This window comes from Ascaphus truei, chromosome 1, assembly GCF_040206685.1.
Source record: "Ascaphus truei isolate aAscTru1 chromosome 1, aAscTru1.hap1, whole genome shotgun sequence".
Classification (NCBI taxonomy): domain Eukaryota; kingdom Metazoa; phylum Chordata; class Amphibia; order Anura; family Ascaphidae; genus Ascaphus; species Ascaphus truei.
In genome coordinates this window covers 442,755,057-442,777,018 of record NC_134483.1, presented here as the reverse complement: position 1 = coordinate 442,777,018, position 21,962 = coordinate 442,755,057, and the positions used below count along the sequence as shown (strand labels likewise).

General features: G+C 38.9%; 1 protein-coding gene across 3 annotated transcripts in view; it reads right to left on the bottom strand.

Annotated features, from left to right (window-relative positions):
- Positions 1-356: 356 nt before the first annotated feature.
- The window catches only part of NDNF (neuron derived neurotrophic factor), a 33,345-nt gene continuing 11,739 nt past the window's right edge, over positions 357-21,962 (bottom strand). The window contains exons 1-4 of one of the 3 annotated variants that reach the window (XM_075616150.1): positions 16,203-16,800; positions 5,037-5,225; positions 3,887-4,011; positions 357-2,418 (exon numbers count right to left, since the gene is read on the bottom strand). In XM_075616150.1, coding sequence (XP_075472265.1) covers positions 1,019-2,418; positions 3,887-4,011; positions 5,037-5,225; positions 16,203-16,267 — 1,779 coding nt within the window. In that variant the 5' untranslated portion in view covers positions 16,268-16,800 and the 3' untranslated portion in view covers positions 357-1,018. Of the gene's footprint in view, positions 2,419-3,886; positions 4,012-5,036; positions 5,226-16,202; positions 16,801-21,962 lie in introns of those variants that run through there. The other 2 variants (XM_075616168.1, XM_075616159.1) reach the window with 2 other exon arrangements.

Here is a 21,962-nt window from a genome sequence, read left to right as displayed (position 1 = left end):
TTTTATTCACAATAATGATGCTATCACTCAAATTCATACGAAAAAAAAATGCATATGTGTTAACTTGTGTACCATAGTCACAGTGAGAGGACTGGACGGGAATATTGCTTCGAATACTGTATGTATGTTTATTCTCCAGTACACCCGATTTGGAATTATTTTCATTTTGCTCTTTCAATCGATTCAAATGTCGAAAAGTCAGCACGGTGATATTAATTTTGTTTCCCCTTTCACAATATAACTATATATTCTTACATATAAAGGCTCATATATCATGGAAACAAAAAAAATCATTCTAAGTATTGTGTATATGTAACGATCACAGTTCTTGATTTATTACTTAAACACTGAGTAAACAGAAACAATATATAATCTCATATTTTTAATTTTATATGTACAGGAATATATGTGTAACAACTTTATACATACATACAATACATATTTAAAAAAGAAAACCAGCCTAGTAAGAATGTACAATAGCCATGGAATTAATAAGAATGCAGTCCAGTTAATACTTAAGATTCAAACTGTAACTACTAGGGAATGATTTCATAGTTTACAGTCATAAAACATAAACATTTAAGACAAGACTTTATAAAATAATTTACAGATAGTCTATCATCTCTAGATAGTATTTGTGTGAGTAGGAAGACAGCCATATGACTTGCCATGGCTGGTTATGTAGTAAAATAATTTAGAAGCAGTTCATGCAGTGTGGGCAGCAACTCAAGTTGTTCCTCTTCCATTTTTCCAAATTCCTGCCATTATTATCATCTACTTTGCATCTGATCAGGATCATTGGACACATGGTAACAACAACTGCCTGACACTTCCAGAGAAGCAGCAGATAAAGCACTTCGAAGCAACCACTTTCATATGTAAACAGAAGTGTACACGTTGATATCTTCCTACACAGTTATATGTACTATACATGTCAAGTCACGACCTCTCAGCTGCACAAGTAGTCAGCCAGTATGCTCATTGTGGGGTAAATTTCACATACGAGTTCAGAATAATTCTAACAGAACTTTCTTGTTTTTACTACTTTGCTTTGATATTTGACTGAGTGGCCTCCGTGACCCATGACATAAACATCGAGCATGTAAGACTTTCCAGGCTGCAGCCCTTTAATTGTCTCTGTGGTTACTGCTTTGTGGATATTCTGGCTGTGGAAGTATTTACAGATAACTTTTTCTGATTTCTTTCTTGTATCTGGCCCCAGACACTGGTTTTGTTCTCGTTTCTTTTGCTCCTCGCTGTAATCATCGTCCACTTCTTTTTTGTAAACACAAAATTTATTTCTATCTTGTGTGCCCAACCATGCTACTGTGACAGAGGAACATGTACGTAGCTTGTCAAAGGCTTTGATTCTCGTATCGTCAGGCAGAGAAGGGAATGGTTGCTTGTTAAACTTTGAAGTTGCCAAAATCTTTAACATTGAAGCACCTTTTTTGCTTCCTTTGAGTCTGATCATGTATTTAGCTTTGGGTTTTCCTCTAAGCTGAAACTGACGTACACCTTCCACGCTCTGTGACAAAAGTAGCTTTCCATCTCTTCTGACTTGGATTTGGATGGCATCCAAACAAGAGTGAACAGAAAATGTAACTTTTTGGTGTGAAGAAACTGGAGCAAACCTTAAAAACTTTGCACCCTTTCTCTTTATGAATATGTCAGTAACTTTACCATCCTTCAGCTCCACGGTTTTCTGCTTTGCCTCCTCTTTGGTTCGAGCAAATGTTCCAACGTAAGCAGTGCTCATATTTGTGGCCGCGTTTACGGCAAAAACATCAAAGTAGTACTGGGTGTCAGGCTTCAGATCAGACACTGTGAATATATTTTTGTTCCCAATGCAAACCTTCTGAAGATCCACCTTTGGTTTGGCAGCTATTTGCCGTAACATCTTTGAGGAGGATGTTTTTGAAATAAAACCACGATCTTTGCCAGCATCGTTGTCTGAAGGAAAACCAAAGTGGGCAAAGTCAAAAGGGCTGAAGTCTAGCCCGGGTTTAGGAGCCATCATGAATGCATCATCTGCATTCATTTTAGCTTCGACTGCACAAATGCTTTTAAAATTGTGCTCCTTGTTGATGACAACACAATACTGAATTGGTTGTTTGAGAACGGATGATGTTGGAGTAGGTTTCCATGCCAATGTGATTGTTGTACGTCCAAGTGCTGTCACATCAACTCTTGGATCATAAGGTAATTCTGGATAAGGCTGATCAGACTCTGGTGTTGTGGTGGCGTAAACCTTGAAATGTGTGTCCTTTTCAGTTGAAATTAACTCCAGTTGGTACAAACCGGATGGGGAGCTTGAAGAAACAAAATATTCCACATCATTGCCTTTATAAGAGAACAACTCTGTGCCTTCTTCATTTATGATCTGCTGCTTTTGCTGCTCAAGTGGTTCAGGTTTACCTACAAAATCAGATATTGGGAAAATATATTATTGTGCTTTTTATGGTTGCAAAAAGGCTATTCTGCATTTTCAAAACCTGGCTATGCTTAATGAACCTAACTCAAGCTCAACATCTGCTCAAAACTTAAAATCAGCAAAATAACATTCCTAGGGACACAAAGAAGCACATCTCGCAAAAAAAAGAAAAAAGATTATACAACTAAAAGTATCTGTTGCTCACAAAATACTCAGTGTTTGATCTGATAAAATGATAGGAGTCAATTTAAAGCAGCAGTTCAAGCAATATCCTACATGTGTTTTTTTTTTTTTTTAATAAATCAGTTCTGTACTATGAGAAAATACTTGTAGCATGTAAAAAAAATGTTTTAAAGACATTTTTAATGTTTCTAATGTAGGAAGCATTTCCAAAGTGACAGCCCCTTCTGATAGCCCCACCCTATCTCTAGCAGTGCACCAATTGTATCTAGTAACTGCCCAGTCAATCATATTCTAGGACTACATTGCCCACAATGCTGTGCAAGAACTGAGTTAAATAAGCCTGAGCAAGCGATCGATTACAGGAGAACGGATCGATCTGCAGCTTAGCTAATCTCTTGTCAGTGTGCAGATTGTATTGATGCACATATTGAATGGGATATATATATATATTTTTTTTTTTTAAACGGCAGCTTGAACTGCAGCTTGAACTACAAGCCAAATTATGAGAAATAATACTGATGTTATAATAAATATGCTGAACAATATGCAACCCCTAGTAATTATTGGCTGCCAGCACAGATTCAGAGAAGGTTATTAATTAAGCTGTGATAGTGACGATTGAGGCATTATCACATGTCAACTCCCATTGACATTCAATATTAATATAATAATATTGAAATGGACTGTGTACACTAACAGGGCCGTCTAAAATTATGAATACTAATAAAATATCCAGTCATAGCTAAAATGCATTAAGTTCAGACATTTCATTTTTAGACTTCAGTATGTAGGGTATAGAGATGTTACATTATAAAATCAGTAATGAATTATACATTTTAGTAATTGGAGATACATCATCCTTTTGTAAACTGTAAACTGTGTCTGAAGTTGTGTTTCAAATGAGCTAATTGGTTGCACACAGATGGAGCTGTCTCTCAATCTACATGTGTGACTTTACACGTCACCCACATACTGTATCTCTCTGAGAATGAAGTAAAAAAGATAACTGCAGTCTTCCAAATTTGGACTCACTTCACATCACATCTAATTTTTTCGATTGAAACTGCGGTTGAATAAATTATTTCCAGGTTTAAAATGTGATATGAGTAAGAATACAAAAGCACAAAGGTAGTAAACAGTGCTCGGCCTTAGCACACCTTAATTCCCAGTCACTCAAATGGGACTTAAGGAGCACTAGGGCTAACCACAATTTAGTAACATTAGGCCTATATGGATTCCACCTATACAAGATATGTCATAGTTATCTACCTGATCCTTCTCCACTGGCCTCTTCTGGGAGCTCCTGTAGGGTTAATCTCCACTCCAACGGTGCATCACATGGTGTGATTATAACCGATAAAGGTGTATTATCTTCTTCCACCACAAAGAAATACCTAGAATAGGCAGACAAAGACTAAGATTATCACACTATTAGTCAAGAATATTATATTATGTGTTTATATATATATATAACCAATTTGTATTATGTAGGATAATCCTAACTAAAGAGAAAAATAAACACGATTAAAATTATAATTAAAATACCACCAAGGGACATTCAAAAGCAAAACCTTTGTTCAGAATCCATATCTTACTACATCATAACCTTATAAATCTTGCGTTGTTTAAATGAAAAACAGTCCCGCATCAGTAGCACTGGTAATGTGAATATCTTTACACTACATGAGTCCTCCCTAAATATTTGTATGAATGTTTATCAGTATCATTTTAATTGTTTATTTATAAAGTACCAACATATAGCGCAGCACAGTACAGTGGAGAAAACAGTCGTTCCATTAAGTAGAATGACAACCACAATAAGAATCAACGCAAACTGTTATAAAAGGTACTGAAAGCCCTGTTCGGGAGAGTTTACAATCTAATAACAATCTGCTGGTCAAAATGGTCACAACGCTGCAAATATAAAAGCAGCTAATGCACAGCAACACGATCCAGTGGTTATACAGACATTAAATTACAGGTGAACCAGCCATTATTGAACTTGCTTTTGTACATGTGCAACAAAGTGTTAGCCCCACCCCTTTCTCATGTATGGCTAATGAAAACCAATGGCCGCTTCTCCTGCTGGCGCGTTGTGTAGGTCTCACTGAAACGCAGTGGTGGCAGCAATAATGTCTGCTTCATCTCCACATAGCATATTTATGACATATAACGTGGTAACTGCTGTGCACTAAAAAAACTTGTTAGAAACACTTGCAGAGGGGAGTTAAATGTTTCTCTTTTTACTAAATCTGGATACTTCAGATGGGAATTTTAAGTTCTACATCCAGATTTCAGAATTCGTTATATACCTCTATTTCTAAACAAATAAATGTAGGGTGGAAACTTGGCATGTACATGAGTCAATGTGTTTGGTATCCCTTTGTGCTGGCTATCACCCATCATAGGTGTGGTGTACCTTTTAGGGTTGTCTCTGAAAATATAGCCACTGATTTCAGCTCCATCAGGAATTACAGATGAGTCGTGAAACAAAGTCTTGTCTCTGATCTGCATCTGGAAGAGTTCCTCATCTCTGGTTGGTAACTTCTGGGATCTCAAGCAGACTGGCAGTAGAAATAAAGTGATGTACCAGTGAGACAGCAACATCCTAACGAAATGAAAAAAAAAATGGAGAAATATAAGTAAAATCAACTTCCCCATTTTAAAATAAAGACTATCTATGATGGAAAACATTTCTATTGCCATATACACGTCCTTAAGGGGACCTCTCGGGGGTTTTGGAGCCCAAAAAAGTGATATGTCAATATAAAGAAAGTGCAGAGGCGCATTACTGCATTTTCTGCTTGTGTCAAATATAAGAGCGTTTCCTACATGTGAAGCAAATTGTTTGCAAGTTTATGGCACTTCAGACAAATGTGTTTTTAACAGAAGTTGAAGATAAAAAGGTGAGGTACAGAGATACAAAACTTGATACATCACATTATAATATGTGCCATGTAGATACTGTTCTCTGAATATTGTATACGTCATCAGTCAAGTCATTCAGTTCTTGGAAATTGTTCACAGAACAAAATGTATGTTACCAGAAGAAAAAAACAATTATGAAGCTTTTTATTGTAGATGTTCCATAGATAGATTCACAAATTATATAGATAATTGAATTGTTAGACTGGGTCATTTTATATTTTTTAAAAATGCACAGATATGTTAATTTACCGATTGAGACTACTTTTCACATATTGTTTTTCTACATTACATTAAAATAATCAAATAAGACTCAAACTGAACTTACTGATGCAGTGAAATCATTAAAAGCTACCAAAGCCCTGGATCTGGACGGATTCACCAACGTCTACTATAAAAAATGTCTTGCTAATCTATCCCCATAGTTGTTGAACTCTTTTCTAGAAGGTAAGCCAATCCCACCCACAATGTCCTCCGCAAGTTTAGCTCTTATACATAAAGAAGGACGTGATCCTATGCAATGTGGCAGCTATCGCCCAATATCCATACTCAACTCTGATCTCAAGATATATAGCAAAATCCTGGCAAATAGTCTAAACCCTATCCTACCAAATCTAATTCATATTGATAAAGTGGGATTTGTTTCAGGAAGACAAGCCTCAGACAACACCCGAAAAATTATTAATATTGTGGACGATGTTCACCTTACGGGAACCAAGGCAATTCTATTAAGTCTCGACATAGAGAAGGCGTTCGATAGAATAGACTGGGAGTTTCTGGACAGCACAATACAGAAATTTGTTTTTTTCAGGCCACTTTTTAGTGGGCATCCGAACCCTATACCAAAATCCCATGGCTACTTTCAAACTCCCTGGAAATGATCAGGGCTTGATAAAACTAAGAAATGGAACAAGACAGGGCTGCCCACAATCCCCTTTCCTCTTTGCTCTGTCAATAGAGCCCCTAGCCTCAAATATTAGAACAAATGTAAATATACAGGGAATTAGGATTGGAAAAAACAAACTATAAGATTTATTTAATCTAAACCTTCCAGCGCACGAAATTAAACTTCTTTACTCACAAATTTCAAATCTCTTTGCAGGTGGAGAACCTACCAGAAAGGGCTAATCTCAAGGATATATCTGGGGATGGAAGCCTCAGTAGAAATTCCCAATCATAATTATATGCTAAAATGGGCTGCCGATTTAAATATAGAAATAGATAAGAGATGATTGGGAGGATATATGGGAGTTCGCAGCAACCCCTCCCCCAATTCTGACCCGGTGTTATAACAATAATAATCACTGTTTTTTTTTCATTTTCCTACACTTATTGAAAATGTAATTGTATATCTCTTTTTCAATGGCACCAGATGTTGTTTATTTTCTGATTATGGAAGAGAAATTCAACCGCTCACCTATACATATATTGAGGTCCTGTAGATAATAAGGTAGGTGCATGGAGGTGTAACATATATGACCACGAGATCTCAAGAGATATTGAGTAAAGAACCACACTAGTTTGCACTCTTTACCTAAGTAATAGTGTATTACTCCTAATTGCCAAAGGCTGCACACAAGTCCCTGTCAGGATATGGAACCGACGAAAAACAAAAAATTATTTAATACATCAAAATATCACACTCAATGGTTAAAATAAATGTTAAAAAATCCCCATGTGGGTGCTGGGGAGTGGGGAGTGGGAATAGAGTGGGAATAGAAGAAATGTCTGATTGATTTACTACAGTTTTACTGCAGTCAGAGATTTACATTTCCCCTCCTGCGGTCACATAGGCTCTGCGGTATTGATAACTTGAATGCAATATGTTGCTAATCTATGTCCATAAGTCTCATAAACATATACAATGATGTGAGGTTGACATTATTTTCTGATTACCCATTAAAATATTTGAAAAATAATAATAATATTCAAATAAGATACACCATAATACACCATGAGTAGACATTGTCATTGATGCTTTCTGCAACTTACCGTACATTTTTTCATTTGAAAATAATGAATCAATTAAAAATTAAACATAATGTCCTCAGGCACCAAAGGGGTTAACATACAACATAGACAACCTACAAAAAATTATCAAAAGCATAAGACCCATATGTGCAAATATTAAGCCTTTAGTGCAGTGGTTCTCAAACTTTTTTAATAGGGGCACCCCTGAAAATGTCACCCCTCATCTTACACAACACACCATCCACCACCCCACACAAAGCGCTCACTCCTATTTCCGTTCCACATTCCCACATACCCAAAACATGTCAGCTGCTCAGCGAGCATGTCTTGCACTGCCTGTAGATTGCAGAACTTCACTCTCTCTGCTCTGTGCTCGGCTAAGAGAGGAGAGGCAAATTTCAACCTCTATGTCTCCAGGCTGCGTGGGACATGCCTGCTGAGAAGTCAGCAGAGTCTTTCCTCCCTTGGCAGAGGGTTGCAGTACATCAGAGTTTCGCGGTACCCTCGGCAAAGGGTCGCAGCGCACCAGGGTTCCGTAGTACCCTCGGCAGAAGGTCGCAGCACACCAGGGTTCCGTAGTACCCTCGGCAGAAGGTCGCAGCACACCAGGGTTCCGTAGTACCCTCGGCAGAAGGTCGCAGCACACCAGGGTTCCGTAGTACCCTCGGCAGAAGGTCGCAGCACACCAGGGTTCCGCAGTACCCTCGGCAGAAGGTCGCAGCACACCAGGGTTCTGCAGTACCCTGGTTAAGAAACAATGTACTGAGCAGGACTAGCTTGCTACTTGGGCTACTAAAGGTTTTATATAGTACGTTCTACATGGCTAATATTATGTCATTTTAGCTCCCATTCTAGGTTAGGTGATAAAAATTGGCTACAGGTTTTGCCGGTAGTTCAGGTAGAGGAGTTTAGTGAATAACATGTAAATAAGTAATTTTGGCATTAACTGCTCATTTGCATTAATTTGCATACACAGCATTAAAAAGAACTCACTTTAGTAATTAGGTCGATAACAATATTGACGTGAAATACCAATAATGCCAATATTTTCATTTGTGGAACTTGTTTAATTTAATAGATGTCATTGTCTCTCTTCTGCACATACAGCACATTAACCTTCAGCTAATTAGAACAGCTATAGAAATAATGGCATACATACTAGGTGCATATTTCTGATCACATACAAAAGGAATTCCTACTTCTATTGCATACATAAATATTTGTAGATTACAAAACCACCCTAACTAAAAGACGAGACGCTAAGGCTATATGTTCTTTAAATGAGTGCCAAAGAATTGCATTTACTTTCCTTATTATATGAAATCTTCCAACACAATCGTTTTTTTTAAATAAATAATACTGTAAACACCTTTTGCATTAATGTTTCCTAAAAGTGGCCACTTTTCTGCTTTTTATATTTGCTTTGATGTTGCAGCCTCGATGAGTGTAACTTTTTTCTTCATTCAGACATCACTCTTAAACATCTCCAAACAAAATCCATCCATCGTGTATACTTTGGTGTCATTTGTGTACATTTGCATATGAATAATTGTTCTATTTTATTGAAAGGTGTCACAAATGTGGGTTGAAACTTGTAAAGCTAGGGAAATCGTCTTAAATTATTTAAACAATACATTATAATGGTAAAGTAGGTATAACAATTAAGCATGCTTTCCCTTTTTTTCAGCACAAATATATGTTGCCAAGTATCACTGTGCCCTTAAATAAAAATACAAAAATGAGACTGTCTCTACTCACTGTCTGCTTCAACGCAATCTAAACTTTTCAGACTTAAGTATGTTTGATTATAGGATTATGCAGACCAAAGCCGTACTCCTTAAATTCTTTGGATGAATAATCCACTTAAAAGGTTCTTTGCTCACATTAAAAACCTGATATAGTGAAGATCCAGATTATTCATCCTTTTATTCTGTGGCTGTTGTAACAGTTTAGTAATGTACCTCTCACTAAAGATTGCTATGATTTATTGTCTCCGTTATTATATTCGTTATAATTGTCCCCATTATTATATTAATTAAAAGTACATATCTGTAAATACACCAGTATAACTTGGGAAATCTTTCACAAGCATCCTCCCTGGGCTTTTTAAACACTCGGTACCTGACGGTTACACACGACTCATCAGGATCAATGTGGGTCTGACCTGCAAACATAATGCAGCTCAAACTATAACCGTGTTGAAAAGGGCTTCATATTTCCTCAGGACAGGAACTCCCTTTCCTAATGTTACTTTGTGTGTGAATGGTTTTTTCCTATTATGTCTCATATTAGTACGTCGTGTATTACTGCTGTAAAGCGCTATGTACATGGATGGCACTATACAAATAAAGATATGCGTGCATATTTGTGACCTGTAGCGTCCTATTCCCATCTGGTTTCCTCAATTAGTTTTGATGCAACATCACCAAAAGAACAAAAGGTTCCTTCATTGTCTCTGTTTATAACAAAAGATCTTTAGTACACAAGAATAACCGCAAATGAGAAGGACCTCTGTTTAGGATGAAAAGTTTGATTTCTTTTGCACAAAGTCACTGGATCTATGATGAATGACTGTTATGGACATTTTGTTATAGTAATGCAGATTTAACATTCATGTAGCTTAATGCAGCAATCAATCATAACAGTAGACTAAATGACATCTTACATCCATGTATGTATATATGAAGTCTGTTTAAATTGCCCTAAATCTAATCTTGGAGCTGCTGCTTTTCCAAGATGCAAAGTACCTTCCATGTTTACCATGTTACATTTTGAGATGTTACCGTAAAGCACAGGTCTATGGTATATGGGGAAATGTACAGCAAAGATAAATGTTTAAAGGGAGAACGTTGTGTTCCAAATTACAAGGACCGTGACCTTTACAGAGCAGGAGAATATATGTACTGCATCTGAACTAACATACTGTATACACTAGCTCACATGAAAGTGGTCACTTTCATACATCTGTTAATGGTTGTTTTATTTTATTTGGCATTGAGGATAAATATTGTACAGTTGCACTTTCCACATGGGGCAGAAAGGTTGAATAACATAACACAAGTGAGGGATGTATAATTAGAAGATAATAGTGATAAAGGGAGTACATTTAGAGGAGGGGAAGGTGACTGGTAGGGTAACTCCGGGATCTGTGCTGGGACCAGTGCTCTAATATCTTTATTAGTGACATTACAAATAATCTGAAGGGGAAAGTATGACTTTTTGTCGATGACACAAAGATCTGCAACAGGATTGACACTTCAAGGGGGTGCTACACAAAATGACTAATGATTTAGGTAGATTAGAGGAATGGTCAAGTGCGACATCTTCAAGTTAATGTCGAAACATGCAAAATAATGCGCTTGAGTCACGAATATCCAAACGCACAATGCCGGATTAATGGCATTATGTCAACTACTATAAAGGAAATGGACCTGGGAGTCCTTATTTCACCAGACATAAAAGTAGGCAAGCAATGTAACAAAGCAATACGGAAAGCCAGGATGTAATGTTGTGTAACCCTGTTCCCCCCCCCCCCCCCAATGTCAGATAGGGTCTATTGTGGGAAAGACTACACTGGTTACTTGAAGTAGGATGGTGCATACCTTCTAATAAACAGTAGCCCTGAGTCTCCTGCATGGTGGTATAGGGGAGGTCAGGACAGGCTTTTCTAGGGTATTACACGAATCGTACTCACGGTGACAGCGCCTCCATCTCTTGCAGCCCCCAGAGATGTGGGGAGAAATTTCTGCAGGAGAACTTATCACTTCTTCTTCTTGATAGATTTCAGTCTCAGGCAAGAAGTATATGAAAACAGGTGTTCTTTATTCTGATGCAACCGCACAGCAATCAGAAGCAGTATACAGCATACACTGGAATCAGTCCTCAGCAACAGGGTCTTCACCCTCAGGATGTCCCTGGACATACACTCCCAGCCACTGGCCACCATGAGCAGTCCTTACTCTTCCCTTACCCTCTGGTAGGGTAAGGGGAATAGTCTCCCACCTCTCCCTGCAGGGAGGGCACTCAGTAAGCAGAGCCCTGCGCTACTGGGTTGGGTAGACTAGCCTCTCTCAGGGGTAGAGGCAAATGCCTATATTGAGGAAGTGCAGCTCCTTTAGTCAGTTCAAGTAGGAACCAGCCCCTTCCCCCTGATTGGACACCAGGCCTGATTGCACTACCTTCTCTGACTCACTGAGCTGGAAAGGTGTGGGGAAAACCCATGATTACTCCTGGCAACCCTACCCTTACTAGGGATTACTGCCAGGAAGAGGGCAGGTTTATAGCCCAAAACCAGCCAGGGCTACAGTTGAATAGGGATATTTATTAGCAGCAGAAAGAGAGGGGTGGTGATGCCACTTTTAAGATCATTGGCAAGACCACAACTTAAGCACTGTGTTTAATTCTGGAGATCATATCTCCAGAAGGACATAAATTAACTGAAAGGACTATTAAAATGGTGCACGATCTACAGCACAGACTTATCAGGAAAGACTAAAGGACCATAATATGTACAGTTTAGCGGATTACAGGGAGATAGGGATATGATTGAAACTTTCAAATGCTTAAAGGGTTTCAACAAAGTGCAGAAGGGGAGCACATTTCAGAGAAAGAGAAGTGCTAGAACAGGAGGCCGTACTGTGAGGCTGGAGGGTGACCGGCGAAGGGGAACTGTGAGGAAGTACTTCTTCATGGAAAGAGTGAGGGATTCATGGAACAGCCTCCCAAATGGTGTGATAGAGACTAATAGAGGCAGGGAATTTGTACAAGCTTGGGATAGACATAAGGCTATATCCTAAATACAAAAGAAAGTAAAGGATAAAATAGTGTCTGAGGTTTTACAGCAGATAGGAAAATGGGCAGACTAGGTGGGCCAAGTGGCTCTTATGTGCTGTAAAATTCTATATTTCTATGATACAGTCACTGTTAGTGTGTGATAATTGATTTGTACAATGCCTATCATGTACTGGTGCTTTAAATAGTATACTTTGGAAGCAGGACATTTAAACTGTGGGAATATTTTTACAATAGAAGATAGATGAAGCAGAGCGCTGCTAATCCATTCACTCATACTGTTCCTTTTAAATAATCAAAGAGATCTCTCAAGTACTGAAGCAGAACTGCATGACCCGACTATAACTATCTCTCTTGTCATCTTGAAATGACTCACGCAATTTCCCATATGTGATTTCATACTTTATTGTTTGGTACAATGTTCCTTTCCATACATTTTATAGTCTTCAGTTCAAAAAGCAGCACAAAAATATAATTGATCGACCTAAACATAGTCATCCCATATTATCCTTTTATTGTCATCTTATTTTCTATATCACAGTGTTTTATAATCCTTTTTTTTTTGTATGGGAGGCCTAATTAATAGGATGATGAAAAAACACTCAGCGCCTGTCTAGTCATTATACATTAGGATTTTGCACTAAGTTTTGTGATCCGGATTAAGGCAGAGTAGAAAAAAAGGAGATTATAAATGGCCTTCATCTGCAAAACACAAAATGAATACTGATGGGCAGCATTAGAAACAATTTCAGTCGGAACTGATACAGATATTTTGCAAACACATAGATACTTATATCTGCAAATGCTTGCATCAGATATACCAAATACTGTATTCATGTCATACAGATTTCTATTTTACTACGCAATACTCATAAGTGTATTACTGTATGTAGGTATACTGTACTAATTTATGAGATAAGATGAAACTACAAATACTAAATACTGCCACTTACTCTAAAAAAAACTGTTCAAAAATACTACAGAAAAAAAGTAAACAGTAATTGCAGTGCCTTACTACACTGCCATGTATTAAAACAGCTGCAAAATAGCATATTTGAAGCATGTATGCTAAGCATATTGCATGTGTTAATGTTACGCTTCCTTACTGAATCATTGGGCATCACTGGAAAAATATGAAAGTTTAAATATTCCTGTAATTTGGGTATTTTGACACATGTTCTGTAGATAAAGTTAATAGTTTGATTGCAAGCAAGAGCCTCAAAATGAAAAAATCAAAATACACCTATAGTAAATGCACAATAAAAACTTGTTCCGTGTCCATAAAAACTGCGGTGGAGGGTACAATCTTTGTGGTCAAGATAGATGTTACAGTTACAGTTAGTGGTAGCAGACTTCCTCTAATACTCAGAGACAGGGTCAGGAGAGGCAGACATATAGGGAGGTGCATGCACACTGCAAAATGGTGCTGGAGTGGGGTACTTATCTGCCGTGCACTGTGTCCAGGGAGGTCCAGACGTCCCAGAGGAGATCAGCGTAGAGAATGGAAGCAGGCACATGGTCTTATGAAAATACAATTTAATGTGCCACCAAAGGGTCCAGCCTTTGGTGGCACATTAAATTGAATTTTCATAAGACCGTGTGCCTGCTTCCATTCTCTCAGGAGTGGCAGACACATTGATACCAGTAGATCTGTAATCTTATTGATCCCAAAATAAAGGCTAGTTTCTTTAATCAATCGGGGGAATTAGGATAGATGGTACTGTACATTGTGCAGCAGAGTCAGGAACTATTGTCATGTGTCCCACACTCCCATCGTTATTTTGCTCAAAATTCTACATCCATGGGAGTCCCATTGATGTAGTATTTTGAGCAAAATAATGTCATAACCATCACTTAAGAAAGTATGGTGGTAACCATACACCCAATTAACAGCCAAATAAAATCTCCAAAGGTTCTTGAATTTAATGCCATGTTGCATGTAGAAAGGAAAAAAAACATGTGAATGAGCCCCCTTAATACATCCTCTTTATAGAGCTGCAATGCTTTTCAAGTAAATAATGCAATGAGAGGACATATTAAACTGCAATAATGTTCTCTTACTACGGTTCAGAGATAATACTCTTTCAAATTAGCAGGTCACTGGACAGAAGGCAAAGAGCTCTTGTCCACACAACAACCAACTGCAAGCTGTTTAATGCATCCTATTAGTGGTCTGTAGAAAGGGAGTTGGAGCACAGATTTATTATTATCAGGGTTTCTACCAGTGATACATTGCAAATGGCCACATTTGGTCATCCATACTTGGCCACTTTCATAAACTTGGCTCTGCAGCTCCGACTCCAAATGTGCTTCCAAGTCATCTGTATCTACACTCGAAAATTACAATCATCAGCTGCAAAACTGGGGCGCATTTATCAACAAAAAACATTCCAAGTTTTCGTCTTTGATAAACATGGTGCACTATTTTTGCCCTAGTTTTGCCGTCTTTAGGCCTTAATAAATGACCCACATAGCGAATGTTGCATTATGTTAACACACTAGACGCAAAGGTATTGTTGGTATAAGGTGAATATTCTTGCCTGCCATGTTTTTAAACAAAAGTGGATTCAATTGTGCATAATATCATGGTTTTTCGTATCCTGTGAGTCTATTTACAGCAGTCTCCATCCTGCAAAACTGGGGCAAAACCAGTGCAAAAGGCGGCACCAGATTTGTTAAAGAAAAGGAATCCCATTGAAAACAGCGTGATTTGTTTCGAGAGATGGGTATAACTGGGTGTGTAAAATCAAAACCTACCACAAACCTTACATTCTGGAACCAGACAAACCCGAGACCCATAAGATGTTGTAGAACTATAACCACACTTATAGCCAAGAAGAGAATTTTTCATTGAAGGGGTTTATTTGCTGACTATAACAGTGTGTATGTTACAGCCTTATAACTTTTTTGTTTTGTTGTATCAGAGGGATTGTGAACATGTAACACTGTTTATATCCAACCTGTAAAGACACACATAATTTGCTTTGATACTAATTGTTGAGGAGAAAATGGTAATGTGGCTCGCGTCTTTTCCTAACATGTAATTCATACGTTAGGATGATTCTTGTAAAGCCTACATTGCCACACCAATTTGAGCAGTCCCTTCTGACCGCACAGAGGAAGATAATATTACACGGTCATATTCTGCTTGGTTCAGCACATTCCCCTGTGTGATGAAATTGGGAAAGTGTAGCACCACCAGCAATGTTGAAATACTTATGGTGACTACCTTTGTTTAACGTTGCTGTGACAGAACAGAAGCTCGGAGATTTACTTCCACACGGTATATTATGTAACCCTGCTTCTCCGGCTCTAAAGAGGTTTACATTGAGTTGAATATATACAGTATATATATATATATATATATATATATATATATATATATATATATATATACACATACATACATACATGGCAATGCTCGGTCTCTCATACTTTATCAGGGAGCTGGATCTGTGCAGGCTGGGCGTGGATATGCAGATAGAATAAGGATGAGCACCAGAATTTTTTATAGTACAAACAAGAGCTTTATTCCCATTGATAATGCTCGCCATACAAAAAACAGGCTTCACTTCAGACATTAACTGGTGGCAAACAATATGGTTACTCTGCGCTTCTTCCCTTGATAGCTCTCACTCCGATGCTGGGGAGGTACTTATGCTTGTTTCCCTTAGTAATAGTTAGATTGACCATCTCCTGCATTGCTTCAATAGTGCCCCATCTCAAGTGGGCCTATGGTGGGAATAAAAAGGAAAGAAAGCAGCGCTAGCCACTAAACCTAATAAAGGGGTGTTCCATACAAAATGTGAAAGTGACTTAAGTGTAAAATCTTATAAAGTGAAACACAGCAACAGCTCCTATTGTAGTTGGTCTCCCCTGAATGTGGGGAAATACTTACGTCCAGCTGCCAGAGTCCAAAGAGAGAATTCCACGTCCCTCCAGAAACAGGTTGCGTAGACTCATGTGGTATTTCAGACATGGAAAAAACAGAAAACCCAGCAGTATTTACTATTAAGTTGCAAGGTAGAGGATCTGAAAGTCTGCCGCTCCTTAAAGGTACAGTGACTCACCAATAGGTAAAGATAAAAAACTTTTATTCAGGCTACATAAAACGGATACAATCCATGGACACGACAAAAAGAACCTCCTCCCACGCGTATCGAACAACTAATGTTCTTTCTCAAGGAGTATGAAGCCAGGAGGACTTATGAGTACAGTGCTTATCGTGAGTTCATTGTTGCTCCACACTGGACATTTGCTAGGTTGTGTAGTTACTGCTTTATACTGTGGACACACTCCTGCTAACCTGTTGTATATCCTCCATTATTGGGCTATGTAGTAACTCCACACGCTCTGCTTTATTTCCTTCATTATACTGCATTGGTTCTATGTTCAGAGCCCTTCCTGGAGCTACACAGTAGAATTTTTTGTTACTTGTATTTACTACTAAATACTACTAAATAATTCACTAAATAATTGTAGGAAACAATATGTAGTTTGCTGTGTCTTAGATCTGTATATATGACTATGCTCCCAGATCCTTAGGTGATAACAGTATCTCAAAAAAAATAGAAGCGAAAAAACATGGCATAATAAAGTTTAATAAAAATAGACTGACATAAATCAGTAAATGTACTCACAAACAGCTCTCGCACATTGGTGTGGTGAACAGCTTTCCAGCATGTGACGGCTTAATCCTCCCCTCACTTGGTCCAAACACAGTAGGGATCTGCGGGGTCTCCGTCACCAGATCTTCTTTACCACTCACTGCCCGCAGTACTTGCCTCCTCTTAGAAGAAACTATAAGAGTTCAGCTGTTCTCCCTCACTGTCTCGACTCGTGCCCAGCCGGGGTCGAGCAGAGTAGCAACGTTCCTCTCTGGTAGTGAGCCTGCGTCCTATGAACGCGCAGGAACCGGCAGCGTGAGACGGGTTTCTGAAGTCTGCGCACTGTTGGAGCTATGGTGGTCTTCCTCTTCTCCACGTGTTGATCATTTAGCACTGCAGTCAGTCACTTAGCTCAGCAGAGGGAGTCACTGAACAGAGGGTGTAGGACGTATGTAGGACGCAGGCTCACTACCGGAGAGGAACGCTGCTACTCTGCTCTACCCCGGCTGTGCACGAGCCGAGACGGAGAGGGAGAACAACTGAACTCTTATAGTTCCATCTAAGAGGAGGCGAGTACTGCAGGCAATGAGAGGTAAAGGAGATCCCGCGGATCCCTACTGTGTGCGGAACAAGTGAGGGGAGGATTAATCTGTCACATGCTGGAAAGCTATTCACAATGCCAATGTGCGAGGGCTGTTTGTGAGTGCATTTACTGTTTTATGCCAGTCTATTTTTATTAAACTTTATTATGCCATGTTTTTTCTCTTCTATTTTTTTCCGAGATACTGTTATCACCTAAGGATCTGGGAGCATAGTCATATATACAGATCTAAGACACAGCAAACTACATATTGTGTAGGTGTCCTACGATTATTTAGTGGACGCTTGGTCAACTAACTTCTCAGTAAATACTGCAGGCTTTTCTGTTTTTTCCATGTCTGAAATTACCACCAGAGTCTATGCACCGGAGGACACCTCTTTTTTACTATGGTGGGAATGCACTCTTTTCTCTGGGATCAATAACCCACCATTCTGTGTACTGCCTACCTCGTCCATGCATATTGGATCGGGAGTTTACTAAGGACCTTCTAGGGGGGCCGATCCAATTATGCTCCAGAGCTTCTACTCTGAGAACTCCCTGCTGAGCACATGCTTACTCCTCTTGTAGCCAGAGAACAATCTTGGGCCATTACTATGGGCTTTAACTATATAAGGCACATTCCTTAACTGTAAATGGTGATAGGACATCTTTAATACACATGTAGCCCTGATTGGTTTTTGGGCTATAGCTCTGCTCTCGTCCTGGCAGTAAAGCCTAGTAAGGGTAGGTTTGCCAGGAGTAATCATGGGTTTTCCCCACTCATAGCAGTGCATTGAGTCAGGGAAGGTAGTGCAATCAGGCCTTGTGTCCAATCAGAGGCACAGGTGTGGTTCCTACTGGACTTGTACGTAAGGCACTGCACTTCCTGTATTTAGCCAGTCTGCCTCTACCGTGATAGAGGCTGGTTTACCCAAACTAAGCTGTCAGGGCTCTGGCAGTTTGAGGCCCTCTCCACCAAGGGATAAGGGAAGAGCAAGGACAACTCTTGGTGCCATTTGGCTGGAAGAGTATCCAGGGACATCCTGAGGGTGGGCACCCTCTGAGCTGCTATCAACTACTGCTTCTGAATACAGGGAGACCAATAAAGAATCCTGTTTTATTATACCTTCTGCCTGAGAGTGAAGTCTGTTGGGAGGAGGGGGAAAAGATTCTTCTGTAGAGACTTCTCCCCATACACCTGGGAGCTGCACAAGATGGAGGTGCTGCACCTGTGAGTACTATTCGGGCAAGACCCCAGCAGTCTGTCCTGTTATTCCCTTATACCATCATGCGGGAGACCCAGGGCCCCCTGATGCCAGCAGGTTTGCACCACACTATACCATGTAATCAGAGCGAGTTTCCCAGAGAGAGGCCCTATGTGAGATTGGGTGGGTGAAACAGGGTTACACACATAACTATACACACAAACTTATTTAAAGGAATCACAGTGAAGCTTTGAGGAACCTGTTTTTTCAACATCACTTGGAGTGTATATACCCTTCTACCCCACTATAGTGACATCACTGGTCACAAGACATACAAAGGAGGGGCTATCCCTTTCTGCACAGTCATCCAGTATCACATGATCCGGAGGGGAGTAACCTGAGTGATCCCACACAGGTAACCCATTAAGGCTGTTTACTCCTTATACCAACTAGTAGTCCCCAAAGCCGAGGCTACAATTACATTTCAGAGCTTACCTATGTTATAGATTCATTGCAAGTGCTCGCATTTTCTTCATCTCGCTTCGAACTTCATAGTGTGACCTCAGTTCTCCTCACTGCAGGTACAATACCACTCATAGCAAAGCAGAATACCTGTGTAGGAATTTCAGTTCTGAGAACACATATGATCTAGTTTGGAGTTCACCTGGCACAATAGAAGAACCAAGGCTTTATAATTATTTTTGTAGGTTCGCATTGCATTGCTCTGTGAGTGAGTGTACTGCTACTCTATACAGTATTTTACCATGCTCAGTGACACATATGCAAAGAAACCTAGCAAATGGAAGTATGCCAAACTGAATGCACAGATATAATAAAGTATAATGAAATGAAAGTTTACCAAATTAAACTTATTGCCCTGATCTGGATAAAACATTCACCGCAGTTCTCAACTGTCATCAAGCTATAGAGACGAGGGCGTAATTTACAGCCCTAAAATTGATCTGGTATGCTTGAAACAATGCATCTGGAACAAATAAAATCTAATGCTTAATTACAGGGAGTAAAAAGTCCATGATTGCAATTTAGTGAGGATAATATAAAGAACGCTACATTCTTTTTATACTGGCACATGTGTGGATGTGGGTGGTGTTTGAACAAGTAGTTAGTCAAAAACGTTATATTTTAATCGTAAAGCTTTATATATTAGAAGTGCTTGTTAGCTCATGTCACTTCAAATAGCCTATATGTTGCTTTCAGAAGCAAATTCCCGCCGGACAATAGAACATGCCTAATTTATCAGCTGTTCTACATGCAGTGAATGAAACGTGTTCCTTGGTTTGCTATTAGATTTTCTTCTTCATTAATAATTTCCCAAAACAAAATATGGTCACAATAGTAAAAACAAACAAACAAACAATTCACTATAAAACAAAGCAATAAACAGTTAAAATAAAAAATATAGTCTATTTTTCTGATGGCTGTGTCCAACAAACAAACTTGAAATTGTAAACCGACACTTCCTTTATTGTGCCAAATGTGAGATGTAATTCCCTTTGAATTTCTTAGCATTGGTTTGAGAGCAGTGCTCAACTTCAAAATGCACCTCCTACTAGTAAGAACAAACGCTACATTTATTTACCAAATACCATCTCATGTAATATCTTCTAATTCACTGTAGAACATTTACCCAGAACTTAAAAACATTAGGGGGGGCCGGGGAGGGGGGGGGGGGGGGAAGGAGGAGGGGATTTAACCTCGAACAAAATTACCAATTATTTCCTATGAATGCTAAGTAGTTTTGTAGTGTTTGTGGAAGTCACAGTGGAGCTGTTGCCTAACATCATATAAAACAAATATGATAAATGAGTCACACTGGTGTAAGTGTTACACCTTTCGGCAGCATAATATAAGTAATAAGAAAGGTTTAATGTTGATGAAATGTTGGGTTTTAATGGATTGGGATGTGCACATGTAGTCAACGCTTAGATTATTTCTAGAGTTATTTGCCATATAGTCAACACATTTTTCTTATTGCAACCCATTTGTAAAAAATATATACTTTGCGAATAATGTGATACTTCATACATGTTAATGTTATTTTTTTTTTCTACAGTAGCCATTTTAACTTAAACTTAACTAAGTTTTATGAAACTAGGCCTAAGTATTATCCAATGTCTGACAGTCACAATACGGTAAACATAGTCAGAGAGCAGGTAAATGAGATAATAGAATCTTAATAGTCACCTTCCCAGCCACATACAAAGCACTCAGTGGAGAACAAGTTGAATTAGAGTCTGGCTCTTCAGAGCAGTTTTCATGTGGATGGTTTTTTTGTAGGTTGCGATTCTCAGAGAAACATGAAAGTTCCCCACAGTTGAACTGTTTATGATCTTCCTACACTACAAAAGTCTCTTTTAGCTTTCTTTCATCCAATAAAAGATGTGGGTATGAAAGCAACTAAGAACAACTTTCATGTATGTCCTTAAAAGATGAGAACAAAATACATTAACATGCCCCACACAGGTTTTCTCTTAAAAGATCACACAGTGACAACCTCAATGTGTTGCATATCCACACCCATATCCCTTATATAGTATATTTTTCTTTTAGCACCAAGGTGATCTGTTTAATGGGTTACATCATGGTGACTGATGTTATTTTTCTATAAGCCAGGTAAAAGCATTTTTACATTTCCTAAACCTTATGGTTGATCGGTTGTTCCCAGAGAAAGCTGACACTGCGGATGCTTTCTTAGCTTCTTCACCCACTTCCTTTTTGGTGATGTCAAAAATGTAGTAACATAAATCTCAACTTCCACAGGTAACGTGTAGTCACTTTCTCCTCTCTCTTTTCTTGCTCGGTCCTGTGACAGAGAGGGGGAGACTTGTATATACCGTAGTAGTCTCAGTGATGTCACCCTTTGGGTGAGGCCAAAATGGCTATATAGTATGTACGGGTCTGGATGTTGAAAGACGGAGGTAGCATTAATCCCCATCACTACCTGAAGTGTTGCAGGCACACCCAGGCAAACATGTTTTTTTTTTTTTAAATAACTATGTGTTCACACATTGGACTCTGTCTCACTCTAAGGCCCAAATACATCAAACAGTGGTAAGGAAAAATGTACCAATTTTTGGAGATAACATTTCCCTTTTTCCTTACCACTGCTTAATGTATCTGGGCCTTAGAGTGAGACAGAGAGTCCATGTCTCTTGTTTTCTCTAGCACCCCAGTGGCCCAAATTTACTAAGTGTTGCTACTCCACACCTTCTGGTGCTAGAATACATCTTGTGGGATATTCACTT